The 18863-nt window shown below is 40.2% G+C and overlaps 1 protein-coding gene across 11 annotated transcripts in view; it reads right to left on the bottom strand.

Annotated features, from left to right (window-relative positions):
* The window catches only part of LOC120527673 (LIM and calponin homology domains-containing protein 1-like), a 332902-nt gene extending 319044 nt beyond the window's left edge, over positions 1–13858 (bottom strand). For 3 of the 11 annotated variants that reach the window (XM_039751350.1, XM_039751351.1, XM_039751352.1), the window contains exon 1: positions 13511–13856. In XM_039751350.1, coding sequence (XP_039607284.1) covers positions 13511–13600 — 90 coding nt within the window. In that variant the 5' untranslated portion in view covers positions 13601–13856. Of the gene's footprint in view, positions 1–13510 lie in introns of all 11 variants that reach the window. The other 8 variants (XM_039751358.1, XM_039751357.1, XM_039751360.1 and 5 more) reach the window with 6 other exon arrangements.
* Between the last annotated feature and the right edge of the window lie 5005 nt (positions 13859–18863).

The raw sequence follows: 18863 nt of genomic DNA, 5'->3' as shown, positions 1-18863 counted from the left end.
GCAACTTGGTACCTCATGCCAAGTATGGCTGCCCCCATTTAGAGACATGGAGGAGTTGCATTGCAGCTCACAACTCATCCTGACAATGCCTTGGCAGACTCACACCCACACAGCTGCCCTACTGTTTTCTTTCACCAGTGCTTTCAACAGCATTTCCTTCAAACTCTCAAGGTTCATGCTCCTCAACCATTTTTTTTTTTTTTTAAGTTTATAAATGTTTACGCAGATAACGCTAGATAAAACCACCTCCACAGCACAACTCACTGCAAACCCCCGTTTTTCTTTTTTGCATTCTGCGCTGATATGAAAAACACAAGACCCAGGATAGGCAAGGCTCTCTTCTACTTGCACAGTCTAAAATACCCACTTTTCTTCTTTACTTGCGGCCACATTGTATACATTTCTAGCTGAGCACTAACAGATTGTCAACTCGCTCGTACACCCCTACTCCTGCACTTTAAGGTGGTCATGTCTAGTCACACAGTGCGATGAAAAAAGGATGTCACACTATACAATGATGGGGAGAATACGGACAGAATCACAGAAATAACGCATAAAACCATTTTAGATTTAAAAATGGAAATGTGCGGCATTTAGAGACTTAAGGAGATGACCGTTACAAAACTTCCCAATATATTAAACTTTCATCCAGTTACTATTTTCTAGTTTGTTGTTTTTCCAAGTGAACGCAGTCATGCCTCGGTCTATTCGGGCTTGTTTCTCTTGTTTTCTCGTTGAAGGCACAGGAGTTTGCTAGCTGCATGAGACAGGCGAAAATGTCAAAGCGAGCAGTATCAGATACCCCAACTACGTCCAAAAAAAATCTAAGAAACACAACTTTAATTGCAAAATTTAGCGCACAACAACAATATGAATCTAGACAATTCTTCTGCAACTTTTGCCAGCATACCATAGACTAGACACGAAAAGATACTTGTAATGACCACGTCAAATCTAAAACCCACCTAAAGAACAAGGGGAACTAAAGATCAATGAGTGTTCTCCTTCAGGTAACAATATAGTAAATAGCAAAATCATCACATGCAAAATGCCAGTTTGTGGAGGACTTTGTGGCCAGGTGTGTGGAGTCAGACATATCCCTTGAAAAAATTGACATAGAGACATCCATTCTTTATTAAGCATTGTAAACAGGGAGGCACACTGCCAGAAAATGACAGCAGTCTTCGTCAAACTCATTTGCCCCGGGTCTTTGAACAACATATGGACGCCATTCTTCGAAAGATTTGTGGTAAGGAAATTTATGTTGGAGTTGATGAAACCACTGATAGCGGAGACCACAGCGTTCTCAACATAGTGATAGGTGAGGAAACATTTGGCTGTATGGTAATTCTTTTCTGTAGGCAGCTCTAATTGTATGGGATGTATTTACTGTACGTCATTGAACCAATTAAGTTATATTTAACCGGTATTAACAGTCTTTCCCATAGAACATTATTAGTGAATGGCATTGTTTGTTAGCAGGATCCCTTTTGAAAATTAAAAACGGTTTCTGGATTTAATAAATGTTTTGCCTCGGGATGACGAGGTATGCAAAGTCCACATTTGACTGTACCATTATAAACTGGTACCTACAAACCAGGGCAGAACAGCAGGCTTCTCCTCAGATGCAATAAACCTTTAAATCAGTTCTCTCTTTTTTTTCTTTTTAATTCCCAGATTTAGCATCTTCCAGATTAGTTCGCTTTTGCTTTGCAATTAATTTTAAGGTATGCAGTAGATTAAGCTACAGATTGAAAACGTTCAACATTCTATCTGTAAACATTTAAAACGTTTAAGACTCATTACAAATAATTTACATAATTACAACTATAGGTATTGAAGGCCAATACTTTCTGGCAGATGTTATCTTTATGGAGAGCTGCAACTTTTCCACCTTTTCACAGGCAGTACTTCAGTCCCTTCACAACAACCAGATGAATCTTAATGGCATTTTAGCAGTGGTTACAGACAATGCATCATACTGTCTAAAAGCATACCAGGACGTTCTAAAAGGGGTTATGCTTAACCGTGCGTATTTAACCTGCTTGTATCAGGTCATCAGTTTGGTGGCAGAGACCTGGCAGCACTATAAATACTTCAGTGAGGATAATGGTGAAGTCTGCCACCTTCAAGAAACCTGCCAGGAAAAGAAAATGGGCAACCTTTTTGTCAATGAAAGCTGACCAAGGCCAAAAACCCCCAATGTAGCAGGAAACACTAGGTGAAATAGCTGGTTCAAATCGGTACGGTGTCACACTGAATAAATATACTGTATTCACCTCTACAGAGAGTTCTTTTTGGCAGAGAACACATCAGCTTAGGCTGTAACAAATATCCTAGAGCTGAATGAAACCAAGGAAAAACTGGAGACCCTAAAAGTGAAGTTAACCTTCATCTCAGAAGGATACATCAAACTAGTTGTAGTACTACTAGTTGTAGTACGCTTACAATTCTGGATGATACTCACTGTCCTACTGCAGTCTCAGCATACATCATCATGGAGGATCTGGGCTCCTACCTAATGAATGGAATGGCAAAAACCGATGGCTTTGGTGCCAAAACTGAGGAGTTGTTGTATCAGATGGGCATCAACCAAGGTGAGAAGTGCTTGATGGGGAATGTATGATGCATTCCACCTGGCCTTTGCCAAGTTTTCAAAACACTGGGGATGTCCATCCTGTGAAGGAGGTTTATATGCTGGTCAGAGTGTTTGATCCCAGGCAGTCCCTGGCTATCGAAAAACACACCAGAGGATACATAAAAATGAAATGTCTGATGAACCCATCAGCAGAACTGTCGAGAGTGGACATCAAATTTATGCTGTACTTCAAATTAGGGTCTCGTCTTCTGTGGAGCTGGCCGATTACTGGAAGGTTGCAAGACAGTGTTTTCCAAGGGTGACAGATATACCTTTGCCCTACCTATGCTTCCTAATCAACTCATTTGAAGGAAAAAATAAGAAAATTGGTAAAAACTCAAAAATCCAAATCATGGAAAAATGAAAAAGGGATTTCATAGGGCCCCATGTCCACAACTTGCTAGGATGATGCAAATAATGACTGTAATTAAAAATCACTGGAAATGTCTTCCAGTGTAAGGTCTACTGTATATGGGTAAACAAACTTCTGATAGACTCCACATTTTTATTAACGTTATATTGCTACTGAATCAATTAGTTGTACTGAGGGAGCCTTTTACACTCAGTAAAAGCCATGTAGACATTTACTAGATAAAAAAAAAAAAAAATTCTGTCAGTGCACACACTTAGCCAGTTTAAACAGTCATTCTACTGCATACACTTTTGTCTTTAAATAAGAACAGACCTTCCATATTAATACTGTCAAAAAACATAATAATGTTAAATAGCGATGGGCTTATTAAAATAAGTAGACTGGGATTAAAACAAACTCCTCTTCCAGTGATCTGTATTTAGTTTGCTTATTCTTCCAATATCTGCATGGGCTTTTCTCCATTTTTCTACTACATCCCAAAGTTGAGCAGGCAGGGTAGGATTTTCCATAAGGCCAACCTAAGCCATGGCCTAGGGTGCAGCAATCGGGGGGGCGTACATACAGAAGAAATAACAACCAAATATTTACAAATTTTTCACTATTATTTTGAAAAGGCTATATAAAAAGCTGTTTTTTAAATTTACATCCATATACATTAAATAAATTGAGCGGTACATTTACGTTGCCCATCTCTTCAGCTTGCGCTGTCTTACGCAGTCACAGGCAAAAAGCATTTGCTATTTCTCTCTCACACATTCAGCGTAAACCATGTGTTAAAGTAAAATTCCAGATTTGCCGTTACAATAGTGATTCATTACGCTTATATCGCTTGACTTCTACATATCTACTGATAGTAGGTACGTAAAATATAACATTACTACTTTAATATACTGTTTAGTTTACTCATGGCCGTAAGCAGAAAAGGTTGGCAGGAGTGATCGCCAAATTATAAGGGGGGCTGAGATTTTTATTACAAAACATGAAACATTCACAACTTATGTCTTGTTTATGCAGCATCATTTAATGTAGTGTAATGCAAGTTTGACACAAAATGCAAAAGATTCCAATAGAATTCTATAATGTCAGATGAGAATCGATGTAAATCTTTTGAAATTTGTAAATTTTATTCGCTGTTTTTCATATCGAATATGCCCTCTGAGTGAATAATTTGAACTAACCAAAGTAGTAATCGTCATACCGTGTATGGGTTATATAGGCTATTTTGGTTAATTATTTTTATGTTTTTAAACTGGTTTTAAAGTAGTGATTTATTTTTAATAAAATTAATTTATTAAAATAATTAAATTATTATTAAATTCTTGATTACTTCTTTTGTTTCAGCTGATCGCTTGTTTGGCGCAAGACTCCACGCCAGTGAAGAATTCCTCAGCCGAGAGGTCTTTTTCTTCTCTGAAAATAATCGAGGATCATTTAAGATCTACGATTCAGCAAAATATGCTGAATGCCTTTGCATTGAAGCAGATTTAACAAGATCTGTCGACTTCAATGAAACAGTTGAAGCTTTTTCATGGACAAAAGCACGAAGGAAGAAATTTTAATAGGTATTTAAGATGACTTGAAGAAATTCGATGGAAAGTTTTTTTGTAGGTGTTAATGTTATGCAATTTCATAAGTAGTGTAGTTTTGAATAAAAAAAAGATAATGTGGTGCAAAGATTATAAAGATTGTATTAATTGCTTATATGTTTTAAAAATAAACTATTACATATTCAACTGAAAATTATAAATCAACTTTATCATGGGGGGTAGGTGCACAGAATTATGTGCTTTGGCCTAGGGTGTAGAAACGTGAAAATTCGGCCCTGTGTGCAGGTAAGAAATACTGACAATTGTAAATTGGCCCTTCTAGGTTAGACTTCTGCCCTACAATCACTTATGATGGGACAATGCCCAGCCTCCAAAAGCTTGAATTGTGAAAGAAGACACGGAAAGAAAAAAAAAGGATGGCTCACAAATACAGCAATAGAACAAAAAAATAAATAAATAAAAAATAAAAGACATGGTACAGTGCCAGCACTTGCCATCTATTCATAACACACATTTACTTACAAAGAACCTGACAGAGCACACATCGGAAATATGCCAGTGCTGCAAAAGCAAGACTTAACAGGTTAAAGGCACTGGATCTGAAGAACATACCGGCGGAATTATGCACTTTCAATTAACAGATGCGTTATTTGTTTGATTTTAATAGATTTCCTCATTTTATATGCAATTTCAGACAAGTTATTACTGCACCATAAAACAGCAAATAATACATGACCCTTCATGACCCTTTTTTGAAGGGCATTGATTACAAGCAATTAAATTAAGCATTAAAAAATAATAACCTACATAAACAGAGCAGACCTAGATGGATGCAGTGTATTTTTTCTCCTCTTTCTTTCTATAAAGGTACTCTTATGGAGAGGAGAAAGAAAAAAAAAATCAAAATATGTACCTGCCATTTATCAAGCTGACCTGTCACTACAGCACTTCAGTAACATTTACTGTTTAGAATTATCTGAATCTTTGATTTAATTTGTCCACCAACGTGATTTGATCTTCAGAGTGAAGTTCCAGTAATACAGAATGAAAATCTGTGTGGTTTGCAGCATTGCATGCCCTACAATGCAGAGAACTGTGGGTGTGTGTATGCATCAGGACACATTGACACATATTAGCAAGTGCAAACAAATCTAAATTATTTGGTGGGCACAATTTGTTCAAGCCCCTGAATCACAGTGTTACCCTAAGCAAGTCACTTAACCTGCTTGTGTTCCAACTGTTAAAACGAAATGCAAATACGATAATTCATACTGATCTTCGATGAAGTGTTCAAAAATGTATACCATACCTATTTTACATATAGCCAGACTCCCGAGCCATGGGAGCAACTTGAAGACTCACTCCATTACTCAGGAAATTTAAACATTTCTCCAACTTCTGTTTGGAACACCCTTGAAGAACTCGGACATCACTTCCACCCAGACTCCCGAAGCTCCACCCTTTTCAGTCCTTCCACTATATAAGAAGCACTCAGACTGACAATGAGCAATTACTGATGAATCAGATACCAAAGACAATGGATCCTCCTTATGGGAAGGAACGTTTAGAGGCGGGTGAAGCCATACGGTTTTCCTTTGGACTATTTGATTTTTTTCATCCTGTTAAACAGGGGCGTCCCATCTGGGACCCTAACCTTTAACTGGTACAGTCTCTCTGTGTTACAACATACATATGGTGTGCCAGGAGGCTGGGGGCCAGACCCAGCCGGGACACCTGGAAGGACCGGGAGGTGGTCTATACGTCCCCCTGGCCACAAGGGGGAAACACCCTGGATGATGAGGGGACCACAGGGACAGAGCAAGGAGGCTCAAACCCACAGGGGCCCGTGGCCACGCCCCCGAGCATTGTGGAGCCCAGGAGATCGACACTTCCGCCACACCTGGGAAGATGGAGGAAGGACCTTCCAGAGATGCCCAGAGTGCTTCCAAGTGCTCATGTGGCACTTCTGCCACACCAGGAAGTGCCTCCGGAAGAACATCAACAAGCACCTGGAGCATGTCCGAGTGACTATAAAAGGGGCCGCCTTCCTACAGTTCGGGAGCTAGAATCGGGAGCTGGAGGTGGACGAAGCTCCAGTGACGAGAGGAAGAAAGGCGGCCCACAGACGTTAAAAAGCCCAAAGAAGTGTGTTGTATTACTGGAGCACTGTGTGTGTGCGGGACACTAGTTTAATAAAACAAGTGTTTTTAAGAACTGTCTGTGTCCATTTGGTTGTGTCCGGGCTGAACATCTCACAATGGACATACAGTATATACACACACACACATTTTTTATATTATAAATAAAAAAAATTTAAAAAAAAATGTGCACATACATGTGCGTATGTATGTATGTATGTATATACACACACATATATACATTATATATTTCGTTATTTTGATACTTGAAAGAGTGAAAGACAGAAGACAAGTTCCTATCTAGTAATATTTTGTTATAGTTGACAGTTGAGGCCGACACTCTCCTTTGTACATTTTTTCCTTTATTTTGTTCAATATAATCAGTGCTAGCTAGGTGGTTCCCCAAATCATAAACCCATGGGTGATCAGTCTATCCACAATACACACACTTCAAAATTCGTATACACAGAAAAATATACAGTAGAGGATATCCCCACACATAGCATAAACATTAGGCAAGAGAAGGTCACACACCATCATGCCAGCCCTCCACAAACATTCATGTATGCCAAGGATATATGCAAATGTATATAACAAGAAATAAAATTACATATTTAATGGAGAAAACATACAAAAGAAGAGCACATAGTACAAAGTAAATATGATGAAACCAAATCCTCTGGCTCTGACTAAACAAGTTCTCAAACCCCCCATCCCCATATAAATATATACATATAAAATAAGTTTAGGGTCATTGTCACATATACAAGAGTACAATGAAATTTTACGTGCATATAAGTTTATAAGTACATATATGCGCACACTTATCACACTGTACATATACCCAAGTACTGTATGTCACCTTGACATACTTTCACATATTCCAAAACATGGATCTCTTGTGGCATTTTCAAGCTTACTTAATCCAATTCGGCAACAACAAGAACCATCCATGGGCAGGGCACATTCACTCACACACATTCTCTCTCTCTCTCTTAAGTGAAGCCAGTTTCCAGTATACAGTAAAGCACACAGATGCTTATTTATATAACTAACCTGCAGGCTTGCCTCACTGCCCTGCCTTTGAACTCAACATGTTGTGCAGTCCTGGAGGTCAGCATGAATTGCTGGGTCAAAGTAAGCTGTGCACTATACACGTTGTGTGGCCATTACATGAACATCCAGACAATACTAAAAACTATTTTACAGAGTGAAGAGGAATGAACGGAAAGGAAAAAAACAAGACAGTGCTAGTATCAGCCAATATTAATCAAATAGATTTTAAACAAAAGTGATTTTTTACAGAAGTATCCAGATGTTCAGCACTTTACACTAGCAAAGACAGCACCTTTTTGAAGGGCACTTGTAAAGTGTCACACATGAAAAAAATGATATTAATGGTGCGCTCACATTAATAGGTATCCCAACACCATCCTAAGATCCCAAAAGATGGCTCTAGAAAAAGAATGTACCATCCACACCAGGGACGTCAAACTCCAGTTCTGGAGGGCCACAGTGGCTGCAAGTTCTCATTGTAACCCTTTCCTAAAGTAGTGACCTGTTTTTGGTGCTAATTAACTTCTTTTGAATTAATTTTCATTGATTGAATATTTTTTTTTTTTTTTAAGATTTGTCCCCTGTAATTTCTTCATCGTTCCACTGAATTGCTTCATTTCTTTCCTTAAACAGACATAAAATGTGAAGTGAGGGATCCAGCAGAAGACCAACTAAGTCAGGGCCTCAAATTCAACCAATTTCACTCTATCCAGTTGCTTAATAAGGCACCGAGTCTTGTTGTTAATTAGACACGCTCTTTAATTCTATGGTTTGTTGGTGCTCTCATTGTGCGATAGCGGATATTTACACAATTGATTTTACTTGCTTTACTTTTCTAACAGCAGGGTTAAAATGTTTTGGGGAGCTGAGTAAATCAACATTCCTGAGACCTTCGTCTTTCTACAGATATTGTATGATGGTCAGTTTGCTGGTCATGTTTTGGTTCATTTTGTATCTCATTAATTGTTTGGGTACTTATTAAGGAAAAAGAAACAATTATAGGGTCCGAGTCTTTAAGAGCAAGTCAATTAAAATTAATTTGCAACAAAAACAGGTCACCAATTAAGAAAAGGGTTAGAATGAAACCCTGCAGCCCTCCAGGACCGGAGTTTGAGATCCCTGATCTACACATACACACAGATCTCCTTTTCATAGGACATGAAAGCCAAAGTCTGAAGCCAGCCACCTCTCCTAACAATACTAGTCCAGCTGCAGAGAGGCAAGGACAACAGCATTCTACAACTCTCCATTCCATTGTGCTCTCTTCGCCCCAAATTCCAGTTGTACTGGAGCGGCAGCTCTTTATCATTTCCCACCCCGATCCACTTGCACATGCCAACAGACTTAAAACAAACCAAAGCACATTATGTAATTCATTAATCTGACTTAAGGGCTCTTCTGTTGCATCTCAGCAGGGGTCTTGTTTATGCAGCCTGGTAGATTTCTGCTTTAGACCTCCACATCTCAAACCAAGTGCTAGGGTGTGTGCCCTGAAATGGACTTAGAATCCCAGCCAGTGTTGGTGGCTCTCTTGCACTCTATGCTGATGAGACTGGCTTCAGGTATTCACTACCACGTATTGGAAAATGAATAAATAATGAATGAACAAACGAACAAATGAATGAATGGATCCCATGAAAGGATGCAGAAGAGAAAGGAAATGGCTTTAAAAATAAATTAAAATACAATAGGCAAAAATAAAGCTGTTTCACCTGTAATTTACACTTGACAAAATGTACAGTCTATGTAAAGTCAAAGTTAAAGAATAAACTAACCGCAAATTAAAAGCCAAGAGGCAGCAAAAATTCTGTAGTTGTGGAAAAAAAAAAATGAACCAGGTAATACCATCATTTGGCTGACGTGTTATACTTGAGCCAGGGTTCCTCCCCTAACAGGTGTTTTTGAAGTCCATTTCTGCCTTTTTTGTTCATGTTAATAGTATTCTGGCTGGTAATTTGCATTATTCTTTGATACTTATTAGTTTGGTTATTATTTAATTCCTACATGTTCATGCTTGTTCTGTTGTGTTCCATGTGTCTTGTGTGTGCTTCCCCCAGAGGCTGGGCCATCTGCCCCTCACCAACCTCAGCCTTATAAAGGCTGGGGGAAATCCCACAGTCCCTTGCAGTTCATTGAATATGCTGGCACTGGCGAGTTTCATCACAATTTTCTGTGCCTGTGTAAATGACTGAAGATTTTTTTTAATTTTTTACATCTGTGCTCCGTTTCTTGACATTTCTTTTCTTGTTCTGCAACAAGCTCATTTTTGTGCCCCAGAGCATTTCAGTAAAAATAAATCTTATTTACAAAGATTTTACGTTTGCCCTTTCTGTGACTATCCAGGGTCTGACGGTTTTCTTCTCCTTCAGTTGGACATTTTGAGTCATTATTAGAATTATTTGTGCTTAGGAACTCCAAGTTCACATAAAATGAATACAAGGTCATATAGTACATACAGTATCTAGGACGGCACCGGCCAGTGACAGGTATATCGCCAGTCTCTCAACCCAGTCCTTCCTAGAGCTTCCTATTGGGCACTTTCCAACTTCAGCCGCACGGCGCAAATGTTCTTTCACTTTTGGTCTGTTCCTCTGTGAAAATCACTGCCCAGGGTGCAAGACTTGGCCTCTTCGAACATTCAGACTACACCTGAAATCCAGTCTTTTCGATATCATATTTTTGATCTTGAAGCCCTGGAATTATTTCACAACCAATCCTTCTGAGCCAACATTACTTTTATATACCGTCTATCTTTGTTTTTGCATTATTCAGTTCTTCCTTTCATATTCTCACTTAATGGCAAATTGTTTACAGACTCCCTTCACAACATCTAGGTACTTGCAGCCATCCATTTTCAAATGCAGTTTTAACCCAGAATCACTGTATGCAAGGCAGGAGCCACCGTTTGCCATACTCATGCTCACTCCAACACCGTCCAAATTTACTATCACCTTGTATTTCGACAGTCTCATAATCTGCACTCTAATCATCAGGAATGCATTGTAAATGGTCTTCTAATAGTAGTCAATATAAAATATGGATGAAGGACGTGTCATGTCATTTTCTAACCAGCTTAATCAAGACCAAGGCCTTCTGGGTTTGAGGAGTTGTGCTGGTGCCTACCTCAGCCACCACAGGGCAAACACATACCCACCAAAACACTAAACACACACTAGGGCCAATTTAGCATCGCCAATTTGATGAGATAGTCATACTGACAAAAACATTGCATCTATTATTTTGTTTTTTTTCCCCCCATCTTAGAAATAAGTTTCATCCATTTTTTTTTCCTTTTAAAAGATACACACTTCACAAACTCCAATATAAAATACGATTTGATAGACATATTGATTTATTGGCTCCAGCAATGACTATCCAGATGTGGACTGGACTATCAAAGCTTAGTCCTGCAGTCTCTAGTAACTACTGATATGCTGCTCAAAAATGTTGCTTTTTCCAAGTATCATATATATTCACTTTTTCATAACTCTGAACTATGGACACCAAGAGGCCTCATTTCGATCTCTACGTTTCAGAGAGCGGAGTTCCAGCATGCAACCGCTGCTATCCTTAAAACCAACAACCCAAGTTTATGATGTGCTCACCACAGCTTCAGCTCAACTCGGTACATCCGCCTTCTTTGCGTAACCAATTAATTTAGAAAGTCGTATGAAAGCGCCGCGGCAGGTTATTAAAAGTCATCGGCCCAAATCGCACGCTGTAGTTTTTATAGCAGGTCAACGGCCCTAGCAACTGTGAAAGCAAATTTTTAAGTTCTGTTTTTAACGAACATATTTGCACATTATATGTATAGTGTCATGTTCAGGGTCATTGGTCACTAAAGCTTAGACTGGGTTAAAAACTAAAATACAAATTCCGTTTCCTACATCCTGACAAGGCCGGCTATCAAACTCGCCATCTGTGAGTGCCTTCTTTAAAACATATCAAGAACTGAAAATCATGCTGATGACTGGAACCATTTGCACTGTTATTTTGGATCGCCAAATTCTTCTTAAAATACCAGATCTACAAAAGGTGCTTTATACAAACTGCTCAAATGAGAAGAAAAAAAAATCTGCCCGAGGATCCTACAGCTTAAACTGTCTAAACCGTTATCTGGACTATTTAAATAAAAAGGCATAAATGGCTCGTTTTTAAACATCCAATTCAACTTCCCCGATCCGATTTTTTCAGCTCCTAAGGTTGAGAACGTTTTTCTTTTTCTAAGGGGCTTCTACAGTAGCCTATATAGGGAAGATCGCACTGGCCCGTCTCTCTTTCATGCCATTTGTATAAAAAAAAAAAGGGAGAGACATTTAAGCCGCCTGAACTGGTTAATGAAAAATGCATGGGTTCTGGCAACAATAGTGTCCTACTAGATTTCACCAAGTTTGCACAGATACGATGCTAAAAACATTCGGCTACACATTAACATACGGCGACACTAGTCTATATGTAAAAAAGGTTGATACCGGGCCTCCGCCCCAACATGTGAGGAGCTGAATTCTGAAAATTAGTCAAACTACTTCCAGGTTTTATCACATTTATAGACTGTCAATTAATTCTCCACAATAAGCCCCCTCCCGTCAGACACATCGCATGAAAGGCACAGTATTACATCGATATATAAAAGGCATCGACATGCAGTTGGGTAGTTATCAGAATCCATTTATTTAGTGCGTTTTATAAGGAGCATATATCTGACTGGTATTTCTCTCACCCCCCCCCTGATTACAAAACAAGTAAGGAGATTAGAACCGCGTTAAATACGGGATTCCATAATTAGCCGCATTAAGAATTAAAAGTTGCTGGAGATGGTGGGGGTGCATCACCCTCCTTTTCCGATGTGTGCAGTTTGCAGTATTGAACATCGGGAATTACCAGCTGGCAGGCCTTAAGTTCAAAAGAAGAGGGGTGGGGGGGTGCTACATCAGCCACTCGCTCTTATCAATCAAGCGAACGCCGAGGCAGTTTAAACCTGAATCGCGGTATTTTCTCTGCAAAACAATCACCCATCATCAGCCCGCTCCCGCATCCACCACGTTGAAGTGAAGGCACAGCCGCTGACCCGGTATACAACAAATGCACGCACATAAAAGGTGCTAAAGCCCCGACAAGTGTAACTATAGCAACAATCGCTTTTTTCGGCTGTGAACACGAAAATCGCCATTGATGCGCAGGCAAGTCTGCGGTCACCAGCGGCCCCTTACTTACAATGGGGACTACTTTGTAGATGTTTCGTTCAAATCACCATGTGGGGGAAAAAAAACACAGACAAGCATGTCCCCGCTACCTGTCAACAGGAGCACCTCGTTCAGCTTCTAGTCAATCATCCTGCATCTACCGCAAACTTGCGTCAGGCCGGCCCCCTTAACAGCCTCTCCGGCGTCAGATAAACAGGCTACTTGTTCGACACAAAACAATGTGTGAATAGCGCATTATTCAGTCTCAGATCGAGCCACCCCTAAAAAAAGAAAAGGCGTCTGCCTGCTCGTTCCAGTTTTGAATTACTGGCTTGCTGGTAATACGCTAGTATCTAATCTGCATGATGACCAGTGTACCCCAACGAGGAAAACATTGACAACTTTTGCCCTACTTTTTTTTTTTTTTTTTAAACAACAGGTGATGATGAGGACGGATATTTGGTCGCGAGAAAAATGGAAAATGAGGGGACCCTAAAATGGTCCGGTCATCTAACACGTCTTTTTCAGACCTGGAGTAGCGCAACCCTCCTCCCTTAATTCGAAAAGCGACTTACTTCGATCCACTGCTGAGCCTCGTGAAACGCAGGTTCAGGAGACGCGTCCTGCTGCCGACTTTCCTCCAGGTCCAACCCGGGACTAGCCATTTGCAACGCACCTCCAAAACAGGTCACCGAGCTAGAAGTCCAACTTGTGATCCGATAGCGTGAAGCGATGTGCCGGCGCACTGGCTATCGCTGCCTGTCACGGTCACCCCCTTCTCGGTTGCTGCGGCAGAAGCTCCTCTTGCGCTACTTATTTCAGCCACTGGGAACGAGACGGACGACTGCACGGCAGTACGAGCACAGCCACTGGCTAAAAATAAATAGACAAGCGGAGCTCTGCCTCCAGCCAATGCAGAGACGCAGGCCGGCCCCTCCGCCGCCCGCGATCACATGCTATTGTGTCGTGCAATCCCGGTTTAAGGCGGGCGGTTCGGGAGTGCTGCGAAAAGAAGGGGAATGGAGCTGTGACAGAGCGAGCTGCAGGGGACCCCAGCGAGCACCCACGTTACTAGCTTGTCACATCGGGTTCTTCTAACAGCAAGGCAGCTCAGTAATCTGGAGCCACTGTGGCAATGACATTCTTTGTGTTTTCGCGAGTGAATTAAAGTGGTCACAGCGTGTATGAAATAGCTAGAATGGACACTAGGAACTCAAAAATGAAGAACAAGACTCGATTTCAGCATCCAACGAAAACTTTTTCACTACAAAATGAGTGCTACATATAAGCAATTGTAAGTGCAGTCCTTTATGTCCATCCTTCCATTATGCAGTACAGGGAGCCTATCCATGCAACATCAGCAAGAATTAACCAGAACTGGTCAATTACAGGGCACAGCCACACTCTTAAAATTAATGGTTCTTTAATGGCATTTTATGATTCTTTAGTGGGTTGTGTGCTCTACAAAGAACCAATTCATTCTGGGGAATTTTCTTTGCATATGAAGATGGTTCTTTGTGCTTTGAAAAACTCCTCAATATACAGAAAAAAACTGAAATCTTTAATGTAGGTAAAGGTTAAGGTAGGCGACATAGCAGGACACTAACAGATCAAGAAACCCCAACTTATCCTGTGCTATTGTACATAAGCAGCAAGTGCCCTTTTAAAATCATGACTCATTGGTATTGCACAAATTTGTTACCATCCATTCATTGTCAGTTACTATATTGAGCCTGTTACTTATCTAGACAGATAAAAGTTTTTTTCTGGAACCTCCATGTGGATTTGTCTTTATGGAACCAAAAATGCTTCCCCTGGGGCATTGCTCTGAAGAACTATTCTGGAACCTTTGTTTTTAAAAGTATATATGAATAATGATGTGCAGGGCCTTAGACACCGATTAATGAGATGTTGTCAAGGGTGAGACTTTTCACACAGTTCCACCAGAACTAAGCTACTGGAATCATGAGGCTAGGTTTCTAAATGGGCCAAGGGACACATGCATCAGTGTACTTCCTACCTCTTTTCTACTGTTACGCCTCCCTCAGGACCATTTATGGGACTCCCTTTCCTGGCTATCTTTCTACCATCTTTACAATTGGCAATGCCAATAGGGTCCTAGCACCATCTCTTCAGCTATTAAATGGGGTTTCTACTCTGGGTCTCTAAAACCTTATTTATCTTTCTTCTGCTCACTTTTTAGAGTGGTGTAGGGAATCGGAGTAATGCCAACAGCAAGAGACCATCTGACACCAAGGATGTACTATAACAGTTGACAAAGTAGGTTATGCAGTTACAAATCCAGCTCACAATGGTCACTAAAATCGTGCACACATACAGAACATACCAACTTTCAATATATTCAGCTCAGCTCATTATCGCTAACATCTACCAAGTATGTACACAACTTGGGGAAGGTGACTGATGATCATATATTCTTCTCCAATCATGCTGTAACTGTTCTCTCAGTCTTGCAGATTCTCTCTATACAACATCTGCAAAATCAGACTGACACAGTATGCAGCATAACTCCTGGTCCAGTCTTTGGTTCTGTCACATTAGGACTATTGCAACTCTCTGCTGGCAGGAGTACCAGTATGGGTTACCAAGCTGCAGATAATTTAAAACGTCTCATGTTCAATCAGCCAAGCAGGCACGTACCACTTCTCTTTTCAATTCATTATGTTGGCTCCCTAACGCAGCACACATGAAGTTCAATTCCTTGATGTTTGCCTACAGAGTAGTCAGTGGTCAATGCTTGCAAAGTCTTATACGCCTTTTTGTCCACTCAAATCTGCTGATGAATGGCATCTGGTGATTCCATCTGTGTGGGGAATCAGATTTCAAACCAGACTCTTTACATGTGGAGCTCCTAGCTGGTGGAATGAGCTGTTCACCTCTAACCGAACTGCTGACTCCCTCAGTGTGTTTAAGGAGGATTTGAAGTTTTTCTTTTTCTGTAAATTTCTATCTAATTGACAATGGCATTGTTAGGTTCTTATAGCCAATAAAGTGTAACTAACTTGCAGTTTGCTTCGAGTTCTTCACTTGTTCCGGTCAGTTTTGTTACCTTATCCAGGTAACAAAAAATTCCTCTAAACTGATGATTAATTATGGTGATCTGTTTTGTAAGTGGCTTCTTCTAAGTGAATAAATGTAAATGTAAATGAACGTTATAATTCAAACAGCACTAGCACATCATTTTGGAGTGATAACACCTACCAAATGTTTTCTTGAGATCCTAATCAGTTTTTCACATCTGCTTTTAGGAGTCCAGCCTATTTTTCCTAATAAAACAGCTTCAGATTTGTTGGCTGGCACCCCTGAACAGCCTGCTTCAGGTCATGAAATATTATTTTGTTCAACTGTGAAGTTCCAAAACAGAGAAATTCTTCCTCTTAAACATTTTTTAGGGAGATTTGTTAGGATGCTTAGGATCATTGTCATATTGAAATATCCATTTTTGGCTTATCCCACTTTTACATTCAAAGGCCCTAATGTTCTCTTCTGACATATTTTGGAATAACCGGCAATTGATAGTTTTCTCATCCTATCTACAAAAGCAGCCTCAAATTCTGACATTCACAACACTAGACTTGAGAGTAGAGATGAGTCTATTTAATTAGTAGCCAGTGTTAGGTTAGGTATTGTCCACAAAAAAACAAGCCTGGGGTGTTTTCAAATGGGCAGCTGTCCAGGAATCTGCCATTTGTGGGACCTCATGTCTGTCAACCCCACTACCACCTCCACAATCTTCCTTCACATACACATTAAAATATAAATATACATAATTAAATATTTTAATAAAGCAAAAAAAAGACCTGATTTACTCTTGATATAATCTAAAATTAGCAGGAGCTGTGATAAAATTAGCAGTCCTGCACTAATGATGCCATCATTTGCAAGCTAAAAGTTATTGCAGAATGTAGAATAATTAAACTAGCATGGACAAGCAAAGTTAGCCTGTGGCATATTCAGTTAGATAAACTGGCTTGCTGTTTAATAATAAAAATAATAATAATCTCTCTATTATAAAAAAAAATCTTCGAAGGAGCTAAGACATGATTGTCTCATGGAGACATTTTCACGTCCCGTGAGACGAGTCTTCATGCCAAAAGATGTAACTACGCCCAGGGCTGGACCCCTCTGCGAGACAAGAGCTTATGCAAAGAGATTTGGAAAAGTCCTGTGTGGTTATGTCAGACACATTTCTTGTAGAGAGAAAGAAACGATATTCACTCACGGGCAGTGATACGTTGCGTCATCATGATGTAATTCCAAACAGAATCAAAATTCAATGCGATATTGATGAAAGGGTAAAACCGAAAAGAGATTGAATATATAGACATAGGTGATATGACAGAACTGCGCCGCACGAAATGCAGATCACGCAGCACAACAGCAGCAGCAAGCAAGCAGCTGATCGAGCAAAGAGGAGGTAAAAAAGAACTATGTGTTTCCCATTGTATCACCGTTTAAGAGGGGGTGTTAGAGGAGCAATCGCATCTCCTTGGGATGCATTCAGCCCCCCTCTTCACAACGCGAGAGACGCAAAGTGGTTGGCGCATAGCACAGGCGGGGTGGTTCGAGCGAAGCAAGCAGGGGGCAAAGCCCCCTCCTAGTAATAATAATAATAATTTTTATTGGGTGGAGTGGTGGCTCTGAGCTAGGGATCTGCACTGGTAATCGGAAGGTTGCCAGTTCAAATCCGATTAATGCCAGAATTACTCTACTCCGTTGGGCCCCTGTGTAAGGCCCTTAACCTGCAATTGGTCCTTCCTGGGTATGACGTTAATCTGCATCCAGCCCTGCAAGTAGGCCCTCCCCTCTAACCTGCAATGAACACTTGGGGGTTGGTGGCAGAATTGGCACTCCAGGCACCATAAAAAACCTCACACTGTTCCATTCCATTTGAACTAGTGTGGTGCTGAGGTGTCACCCATTGCATGGCTGCACTCAGGTGCTAATCTGGGATGCTGAGGTGGTTTGTCATGTGCTGTTTCAGTGCATGCTCCTAACCTCTCTCTCTCTTTCTCATTTTTATTTATATAGTGCCTTTCATATGCTCAGCACCTTAGTTTGTTAATTTGATACCTTGGTATTTGAAATGTCAGATAGTTTTTTCACTACAGGCATCAGTTCTTCAAAACAACCGAGATAATATCCAGATACTAACAATTAATTTAGAAGCGAAACGAGTAGTTTCATTAATTAAGAAACTCTAATTTAAAATATAATGTAATCTAAACCCTTCACCTTTCATCCCTACATATGTCATACATATTGTCACAGCTGACACCATCTTTTGTTGTTAGAACCTCTGGGAACACAGGAAACACCACTGGGAACAGGATCAAAAACTCCAGACGCCTCAGAGTGTGTTTGTTTCAATTCTCTCCTAAGGAAAAAAACAGAAAGCAAGTATCCAAAACACATCCCAGGGGGTGGGGGTTTCAGGAAGTCCAGTGAGGTCAGTCCTACTTAGTAAAGGCAGGACAACATCCAGGACAGCTCCTCTGTTGGTTATGCCCTCTGTGACTGGTGGTATTAAACATGGCAAGAAAAGCAGAACTGCACAGGTAGGGACTGTACCCTAGAGAGGCTGTATGGTGTATTTCAAGTTAAGAGTAAAGTCTTCTACAGACCAAACCAATGTTAGAATCTAGTCATCCTTGACTTTTAAAGCCACTACTAAGTAAAGATTAAAATAAAAATAATGTCTGGGTTTAGCTATTAGCACTCTAGTGTCATACAAACTTCACAGTGAAAAAACCCATGCATAACATATATGGGTATGTGGAATGTAAAACATCCTTTACTTTGGACTTGGAGGGCTAGCACCAGTGGTGTAGTATCTGAGCATGCACCTGTAATAAGGGAAATGGCAATTCCCATTACAATGGATCAGTACTAAAATTGATTCAACAT

The sequence above is a fragment of the Polypterus senegalus genome, chromosome 4 (genome assembly GCF_016835505.1).
Source record: "Polypterus senegalus isolate Bchr_013 chromosome 4, ASM1683550v1, whole genome shotgun sequence".
Classification (NCBI taxonomy): domain Eukaryota; kingdom Metazoa; phylum Chordata; class Cladistia; order Polypteriformes; family Polypteridae; genus Polypterus; species Polypterus senegalus.
The sequence above is the reverse complement of the archived record's forward strand: the minus strand, read 5'-3'. Positions and strand labels throughout refer to the sequence as shown.